A 9,770-nucleotide genomic window follows, 5' to 3' on the forward strand; every position below is an offset into this window, starting at 1 on the left:
CTGAAGCAGGCTCCAGGCTCTGAGCCTGACGCGGGGCTCGAACTCACAAACCGCGAGATCATGACCTGAGCCGAAGTCAGATGCTTAACCGATTGAGCCACCCAGGTGCCCCACCCCACTTCTCTTTAAAGTTCAAGTAATGACACATGAAAAACAAAACCCTTATTTGTTGCAATAACCACACTAACACTCACATTGCTCTGAATCCCTCTCCTCCAGTGATTCTGTTCTCCATTCCACCTCACCTTCCAGCTGCGGTCACACCTCACGTCTGTCACCACCAATACCTGCAGCCTCCTCACACCTTTCCACGTCAAGCACCTTTTATCTTCCTAGTTCGTTCCCTCTAGTACCCTGAGTCCAAAAATTATTCCATCCCACTAGGACCCACAAAGTACTGATCTCTCATGTTGTCACTGATCTGCGTCCTCATGTCCCTCACTGGCCAGCTTAAATTAAGGGCAGTCATCATATAGTCACTCTACCTTTCCTCCCTCCCCTTATCACGGGCACCTGGAAAAAAAAACCCATTTCCGGTTAAACTCAACTGTCTGTTGAGTACACCTAGGCCTGGACAGCTGAACTTGACTATATAAACATTCACAAACACAACACCTGAGATCTCTCTTTAATTTAAATACATCACCACAAACCTCAGGTGGGTCCTTCATGCCTCTGGGAAGCACACTACATTCCTGTTACGAACTGAATGCTTGTGTCCTCCCAAAATATGTTCAAGCCCTAGTGCCCAATGGAACTGTGGGAGGTAATCAGGTGTAGATGAGGTCATGAGGGTAGGGCCCCCACAACAGGATTAGTGCCAGGAGCATGCTCTCTCGCCCTGTGCCACGTGAGGACACAGTGAGAAGATGGCCATTTGCGCGCCAGGAGGAGAGCTTTCATCATGCCCTCATCTTGGACTTCCCAGCCCTGATCACGGACCCTCATCTTGGACTTCCCAGCCTCCAGGACTGTGAGGAATAAATGTCTGTTGTTTAAACGGCTCAGTCTATGGTATGTTGTTCTAGTAACCTGAATGAGGACGCCTCCCGGGGCATGGTCTCTCCCACTGTTCTGGACAACTCTCTCATAACCTCCCCTCTCTTCACATTTCCAAGAGTCCCTCCCTCTCAGATGGTCCTTAAGAGATTCAATCAGAAAACACTATCATCAGCCCTCCACAGCACATCTGCCCACATCCTGTCCTCTGCCTGTTACTACAGATGAACCGTCTACACTCGAAGATCAACTCATCCACTTGGTGTATTAGACCCTCTCTCTTACTGATGATTCCAGGACATTTCTTCAGCCATTCTTCCCTGCATCAATATTTCCCTCTTTATTGGACCACTTCTATCACCATACTAAGCGTGCTGTAATTTTTCTCATCCCAATCTCCTTCCACAATACTCCTTAGAGATTCCCTCATTTCTTTGACCCCCTATACAGCACAGGCCTCTGCAGTTATTCATATTTAACATCTCCAATATTTCTTCCTCGAGTTTCTCTTGAACCCATTTCAGTCAGGTTTCTGTCCCAACTATTCCACTGATAAAACTTGTGTTGGGGTACACAGTGATATCGTATTGCTAAATCTAACCTCAGAATGTATCTTCCTTGACCAATGCCACCATTTAACCCTGTTAGTCACTCTTTCCTCCTTCACATGGCTTTCCAGGGGGCCCCTTCTCCAGGTTCTCCCATTTCATTGGCTCTGCATTGTCAGTCTTTATGGTGCTCCTTTTCTATCTCCTGACAGCTTAACTTTGGGATGCCTCAGATTCAGTTCATGGTCCTCTTCTCTTCTTTATCAACACTGATGAGTCCCAAATTTAAATGTCAAGCCTGGACTTCTACTTTCAACTCCAGACTACTATACTCAACAACTCTACTTGGATCGTTAATGGACAGCTTACTAACCAAAACTCAATTCTTTTCTTTACAACCCCTCCTGACTGCTTCCCTCTCAGGTTTCCCTATTTCAGTTGTTGGCAACTCCAAATCTTCCAGTTGCTCAGGCCGAAACCCTTGGAATCAGCCTTGATCTTATACTCTCACCTCCAACATCCAATCCAAGGCTCTACCTTACATAAACACCCAGTATCCAATCACCTCTCACCATCTCCATTCCTTTCATGTGATTCAAGGGACTATCAACTCTCACCTAGATTATTATAAGAATCTCCTGTTTTCTTCTTTCACCTACGCTTTCTCTATACTTGACAGAGAAGCTACAGTAATCCTTTTTTTTTTGAAAGTTTGAGAGAGAGAGAGAGAGAGAGAGAGAGAGAGAGAGAGAGAGAGAGAGAGCGCGAGAGAGCGCGCGCGCGCGCACGCGCGAGCGAGCGCACATGCGCACATGCACAGGGGAGGGGCAGAGAGAAAGGGAGAGAGGGAATCTGAAGCCGGCTCCTCACTGTCAGCACAGAGCCTGACATGGAGCTTAATCCCACAAATCATGAGATCATGACCTGAGTCAAAACCAAGAGTCAGGCACCCCAGACCAGAACTTTTATAGTTCTTGGAACATAACAGATAATCAATAAGCACTTGCAAAATGAATTAACAATTAATCACTTAAAGTGGTACACAAGACAAAAATTATTCATATTTTATGTTGGAAGGTATTTAAAGGCTATTACATGCATTCAACATTATGAAAATTCAAAACATAAACTTGCCTTATTTTAAAATTTGCCTTCATTTAGACAGAAATAAAACTGTTTTTTAACTAATTTTTAAAAGTATGTGCTAAGAAAAATGCCACAAAAAGGGCTATTGGGCATATTTACCATACTTAAATGAATAAATAATCCAAGTACTTTAGTTAAATCACTACAGTTGATGTGCTAATTCCACTCATTCTTATCTATCCTGCGAAAATAGTTAGATGGTGGAACTTAGTCTTTATTCACTGTATATCCCGAGCACCTGGATGAGGGATCAGCATTTAGTGGGCACTTAGTAAACATTTCATTGAATAAACGAAGTTTTATTTATGTACTAGAATATGCCAGTAATAACCAAATGATATTTCTTCCAGGAGAAGGCTTTTTTTTTTTTAAGGTTTATTTATTTTGAGAGAGTGAGTGGAGGAGGAGCGGAAAGAGGAAGAGAATCCCAGGCACTGTCAATGCAGAGCCCCACTTGGGGCTCGAACAAAGGAACCATGAGATCATGAGGTGCACCACAAGGTGTATGTTTAACTGACTGGGCCACCCTGCTGCCCCTAGGCAGAGGCTCTTAATAAGAAAGAGCTTGAAAAGTGATTTATTTCAACCCTGTTCCTAGCACTAGTGTACTTTTTACAACACATCACCAGGAGGTGGTCTTTCGGAAAATGTTTAAAACACTTTCAACCAGACATTGCTATTTTTTTTTTCGTGATCCTTCTATTTGGAAACAAAAACAGTGTATAAGCTTTTTCCTTTTCCAAAAATTAAGTCTCCTGTAGTTTCACCCAATGTCCTAGACCTACTATCTGGAGCAAAACAAATGTCTACTTACGCCTTTCTCCCCAGGGACAGCCTTTCAAAAAGCTGAAGATCATGTCATGTTCCCCTAATTCTCCTCTATTCTTACCTTCACCCATATGGAAGTGTTTTCAGGCTTTTCAGCACACAAATTGCCCTCTTGTTTCATGCCTCGGGTTTTCAATGTGCCCCCTTATAAAATATGGTCTCCAGAACCAAGCAACCCATTGCAGGGAAGAGAGATTTCTCTCAGTGTTGCCAATATACCGAAACGAGAAGCACTCTGGTATCACGTTACTTGTTTGGGAATCTGGTCATACTATAAATTCATACTGAACTGGCTAAACACTCAGACCACTCGTGGTCTCTCGTGCTGCAGTGGAACAGTTCCTGTGGAAACTGTGTGCAACCTTGGCCATTATCACTAGTGAATGTTATATTGTTTTATGGGCTAAGCTTTATGAGTTCATCATGTAACCTGCCTTTGTTGCTGTCATAGAGCCCGTGCTTATACTCTGAATAATAAAAATAATAATTCAGTTTCAACCAAAATCAGATAAGGATGTTCTTAATCCCTTTCTCTTTAATTTGTCCCTTATTGAGCAACTCTTTTGGATGAGATAATCTCCCCACATGAAAATAGGCATTCTTTGAAGATGATCTAGATTTACCATCACTATCTAGAATGGTGCTTAAAAGACAACTGGACCTACTATCCAAATTGCTGCCAGAAAAAATGACTTCTTATCAACTGTTCCAAAATCAGAGAAACTGCTTTTTGGGAGATAATTTTTCTTTAACTCTTAACTCACAATTACATTCTAAAGCTTTCTTCATTTACTTAACTGTACATCTGGCAACTAGTTTAAGTTGGAGGATCCCTCCACAAGTTATGCCGCTTCAAGCTCTAAGTGCTATGGAGATTTGGGTTGAAGGTCTGTCGTCATTGTGTTTTATTTTTAATGTTTATTTTTGAGAGAGAAAGAGGCAGAGCATGAACAAGGGAGAGGAAAAGCGAGAGGCAGACACAGAATCTGGAAGCAGGCTCCAGGCTCCGAGCTGTCAGCACAGAGCCTGAAATGGGGCTCGAATCCACAAACTGGGAGATCATGACCTGAGCCGAAGTCAGAAGCTTAACCAACTGAGCCACCCAGTTGCCCCCATTGTTAGTTTTTATTTTTAATAGTTGAGGGGCATGGGTAGCTCCATTTTCTTTAATGAAAAAAACTTTTTCAGGTAAAATTACTGTTACCCCTTTTAAGGAATAAACTATAGGGTGTTGACTTGCCTCTGTATCAAAGATTCTTCTGCAGAAAATCTCAATTCCACCTCTGTGTATTCCCTTGGCAAAGGTCTCCTCTAAGAAGTGGTGACCGGCTAGTCAAGCTCCAGTCCTATTTGAGCTCCGCACTTCTCACACGCTCTCAACATCTGCCCATGCTATTCCCCCCGCCTCCCGCCCCCCAGCTCCCAAGCTTCCTTCACAGGCTAATTCTTACTGATCTTTCAACGCCATCTGACCACTTGTAACCCTGTAACAAAATGATCTAAGTTCAAGAAGGGCAGAGATCTTGGTTTTGTTCTGATACATTCCAAGTGCTTAAAACAGTGCCTGAGTAGGCCCTTAATAATCTTAATAATTATTTATTAACAAACTCCCCTTCACCACATTTAAGCTTTACCACTGGTCCTTTAGTAAACAGAACTAGAAATGGAGTAAGAAAATCCATTTTATAAACCTTTCATATAAGTACATGTGGCAACTTACCGAAATGAGCCCCTCCTCACTTGAGGGTTGGGGTTCTATCTTACCCACTGACCAGAATATTTTCTAAAGAGAAAAGTCGTCAGCTCACTAGTTTGGTGATCTGAACCCTGCCTTGGGGGTTCAAGTGCCAGTCATCCTTAGGTCTCAAGGTGGACACTACTTCCTCTGCTAGGTGTTCCCTGGCCCCTAAATCCAGGGCGCAGTTCAGTGGAATCCTCAGCTTTCCCCACTCAAACAGATCAGCTGTTGGAACTGTCTGTTCTAATTGACCATTCCCTCCATCACTATTAAGCTATGCGGGGCAAGGCTGGTGACTAGACTGATGTCTGGTCCCCACTGTGTCCCCAAGGCCTCAATTTCCACCGCACACAGCGGGCACTCTAGCATTTGAGAATGATGTATCTCAGCAATAAATGGAAAACAAAGAATAAGTGTCTTCTCATTACTGGTTGAGGAACAATCACTTGACAGTGAGAGGTGGCTGCTCACTGTCTTTCAAAAGCTCAGTTACGGATTTGTGGGCTGCCTGCATCAAGCATCTCGTGTGCATTTTGTGTATTATCACAGCCTCCATCTTATTTATTTCATTACCTTATTTCGCACCCTCATCTTTCTTCCTTATTTTTAAATGGTGCTAATTTTTCATACATTTCTAAGCCATTAGGAATCATTAAAAGGCTTTTAAATACACATTTCCTTTGACTTTGGTAGTTCTTTGAATACTCTTAAGACTATTCTCTAAGTGTAGGCTCTCCAACAAAACTGCAAAGGGCTCCTGGTTTGTGTTAACTGGGATCTTGAAGAAGTCACTTCACCTCTCTGTGCTTCCGTACAATGAGAATAAAAAATAAAACTCACTTCATGGGGTTAGTTATATATTAATATAAGTGAAGCACATAGAACTGTGTGCTTCACATACTGCTACCCAGGTGTTATCTTTATGACTCTCCAACTCACTGATTAAAATGACGGCTAGAACAAGGAATGAACGCCACGAATCCTTCTACGTTGACACGGACCCAACAATACGATGTTTATGCTGGTTCCAGACTCTGTCAATGTCTGGTTCAAGTAAAGGTAACAGATGCTCTTCCATTGGCTAAAGTACATAAAGTTCTATGTACAGACAAAATAGGCACAAATGCTCATGCATTGAGCATAAGATAAATAATGTTACTATTAATCTAAATGCAAGAATTTCTTTGAACTAGTGAGGTGACTTCATGGAAACTGGATGGTAAAGGACAGAGAAAGTTAATGGAACTCATTAAAAAAAATAACTTAGGGCGCCTGGGTGGCTCAGTCATTAAGCATCTGACTTCAGCTCAGATCATTATCTCACAGTTTGTGAGTCTGAGTCCCACACTGGGTGAGCTCACGTTCTGCTTCGGGTAAAACAGGAGTCCCAGGTGAGCCCCCACTTCTGTCTCTCTTTCTGCCCCTCCCTCACTTGCACCCTCTCTCTCAAAAAACCCCGAAAACTTAAAAACCTAGTTATATTACTCAATCATAAATTTTTTAGGAGACTGGTTTGAGATGTTTAAAATACTTTTTTAAATTCAAAGCTATTTTTAAAGCCATTAAAAACAAGACCTCCATTAATAAATCACCAAAAGTAATAACTGTTTTACAATACTTGGATCTACTGCAAAATGGAAAAAGTGCAGGACATAAGAAGAACTAGGCTCAGTCTGGCTTTACCACTTCCTGTATACTTGACTCTGGTTCACCTCTGAACTTCTATGTACCAGTCATTACAGTTGTATTCACTTTCAGTCCTCACAACGAGGATGAGGATGAGTAACAACTAACTTGCGTGCCATTGTGAGAATGAACGAACTACACAAAAAGAGATCTCAGCAAAACGTAAACTGTGATGTAAGTAAATTACTACCATTTTGAAAGGCAAGAATTCTCTTTAGTAATCCATTTGTATTATGAATACTATATTCTATCCCAGTTACTTTTCTAGCCTTAATGCTATGTGTTCACAAAACCTCACTTGCAGGGGCCCCTGGGGGGGCTCAGTCAGGTAAGCATCTGACCCTTGATCTTGGCTCAGGTCATAATCTCATGGTCATGAGACTGAGCCCCACACAGGGCTCTGCACGGACACACGGAGCCTGCTTGTGATTCTCTCTCTCTCCCTCTCAAAACAAATACATAAACTTATAACAACAATCTCCACTTTTACAGAACAAGTACACTCAAGGTTTTAGGCTCTTTTAAAATCTCGCTACACAGGTAAACTTAAGGTAGAAACCAGGAAAGCCACACAGAGCTCAGTTACTTCACAGAAGGGATACTAGGTAGCAGAAACGAGTCAGCACTAGGTGACCCTGGGTCCGTCTGTTGATCATCACGCTTGTTCTGTTCCACGTTGAACCGTCAGTGCACCCGTTAGCTCACCTAGTGGCAACCGACCTGCACGTCACACGAGTCTGCTGGACCTTTATTCAGGAAACACCAGAATGGGAAACCATCGGCGTCTCAATTTATCTGCTTGAGAGTGTGTTTGAATCTAAGTTCAACTACAACTTGAATAACCTATTCCATCCAAACTTCCCTAAATCGTAGGGGCCCGTACTGGCAGCAGGACATGTGAAATTTAAAGACTCCAGAAACGCTAAGCAGGAGTAGTGACAGGTCCAATCTCTGTGGCTTTTTCTTCAAGCCGCCACATGGGGAGTTGTGCCGGCACAGAGCACGCACCATCTCGCAAACCATCCTGACCACCAACAAACAGGAGTTATCCTGATTTTACAAGCTAGCTCTCTCCATCTCTGGCTGTGATTCATACACGCCTACGGTTTTACTAGCAAAGCAGCCTAACTCTACCTGCCAAAAACTTGATGAACAAATATCCATCCCTGCCACAGCATGCCTGCTTACCTTTTATTCATTTCCCACCTCCTATCAATTACCCTCTTTTCCACCTGAGGCTACCTGTCCACTTAATAGTGAAAAAGCCCCCAGCCACCCCTCCCCCCCGCCCCGCGTTCTTCAAGTAGAATACAAACGACACTAGAAAGAAAACTTTTTGCAAGAGGTTGCAGCTCGAGAAATTCAAATGCCTCTGCCCCCTCTGGCTACCGTCACAATAACAACATTAACTAGAAAAAGTTTTGAAACGTGTCCGGCGGCAACTCGATCTTCTTGCTGTCTCCCTGCGGTCGTCCATCTGTTTTTAAAATTCACAACTCTGAGAACTTTCCTGATAGTTCAGGCTTCTTAATCCAAAACTCAAGTCCAAACTTGAGACAACAACTTACGTCATGTTTCCATGCTAAGTTTTTTTTTTTCTTCAGTGTCTGATTTCAAAAGTTTAAGGCTTACTCTGAGGGGAGGCCTCAAGGATCGGAGTTTAACGACAACCTGGGGGCTTAAGTGAAGTGGTCTACAGCCCCTAGAAAAGGTGTAAGGAAACTGGGGAGCAGAGAGAAAGGCACGGTGCCCCCAGTCTGTCTCCGGGTGGGAGGGATGCCTGGCAAGTGCTGGTGCGGGACAGAGGGGGGACCCCGGGAAGGGCTGGGTGGCGACGCGCGCGGGGTGGGGAGGACCACTGGGTGGAGATAAAGGCGGAGTCGCACCTGCACCCAGGGGGCGTTTCCGGTTCGGGTTGGTGGGCGAGCTTCGGAGGACCCTCACGCCCCGGGAGGAGCCGCAGGGCGCGTCCCGGGACGAGAGCAGCAGTTCCTCGTCTCCAGCCTCGGGAGGGCAGGCCGAGCCCTCCTCGCCGGCAGCCTCCACGAGCCTGACGGCGCTCCCTGGGGCGCCCTTAGGTGGCTGGGCCCAGGCGATCCGCGGCAGCAGCGGCTCCCGCTCTTCGTCGTCGTCCTCCTCCAAGCTCCCGCCGCCCGCGGACGCCCGCCGCCCGGGCTCGCAGGACTCCGCCATGGCCTCCCTCCGTGCCGTCCGTGCTGAGACCCAATCAGAGAGGCGAGCTGCCCGGCTCCGTCCCCGACATCGCGGGGGACCGGAGCCGCCGGGTCAGGCCGAGGACACCTCACAAGCTCGCAGCACCGCTCAGCGCCAACCGGGCGGTTGTCCCTGCGCAGCCGCTAGCCGCGCCCCCCCGCGAGCCAACCCCGCGCCTGCGCAGAAGGGCTGGGGCGGCGGTGGGCGGGGCGCGGGGCGGGGCCTTCACCTGCAGCTGCCAGCGCCAGATGACTGTGAGGTGGGGTCGAAGTCCTAGAGGAGTTGGCATTAATTACCTCCGCCTAGGAGCCCCTCAACCCCTACCCCCGCCCCTGAACCCCAATCTGTCTCTCCATGCAGAATTCTTCCAAAGGGTTTACCCTTATCATTATTTCTGTGACTAACTTTTGTTACCCCCACTATAAGCCCACGAGAGCAAGGACCTTTTGTTCAGATATTCTGAATATTGGTTGTTTGTATTTTTTCTTTTTTATTACGGCTAATTTAGCTAGAAGTTTATCATTTTTAAGAATCTTTCTAAAAGCCATCTTTTGGTTCCATTGATTTTCTGTTTTCTAGTTCACTGATTTTTGTGCTTTATTATTTCCTTC

The 9,770-nt window shown here is 45.1% G+C and overlaps 1 protein-coding gene across 1 annotated transcript in view; it reads right to left on the reverse strand.

Annotated features, from left to right (window-relative positions):
• PI4K2B (phosphatidylinositol 4-kinase type 2 beta) overlaps positions 1-9,319 on the reverse strand; it is a 30,984-nt gene extending 21,665 nt beyond the window's left edge. Inside the window, exon 1 of the mRNA XM_029947969.1 lies at positions 8,832-9,319. Coding sequence (XP_029803829.1) covers positions 8,832-9,138 — 307 coding nt within the window. The 5' untranslated portion in view covers positions 9,139-9,319. The remainder of the gene's footprint in view (positions 1-8,831) is intronic.
• Between the last annotated feature and the right edge of the window lie 451 nt (positions 9,320-9,770).

This window comes from Suricata suricatta, chromosome 1, assembly GCF_006229205.1.
Source record: "Suricata suricatta isolate VVHF042 chromosome 1, meerkat_22Aug2017_6uvM2_HiC, whole genome shotgun sequence".
Taxonomy (NCBI): domain Eukaryota; kingdom Metazoa; phylum Chordata; class Mammalia; order Carnivora; family Herpestidae; genus Suricata; species Suricata suricatta.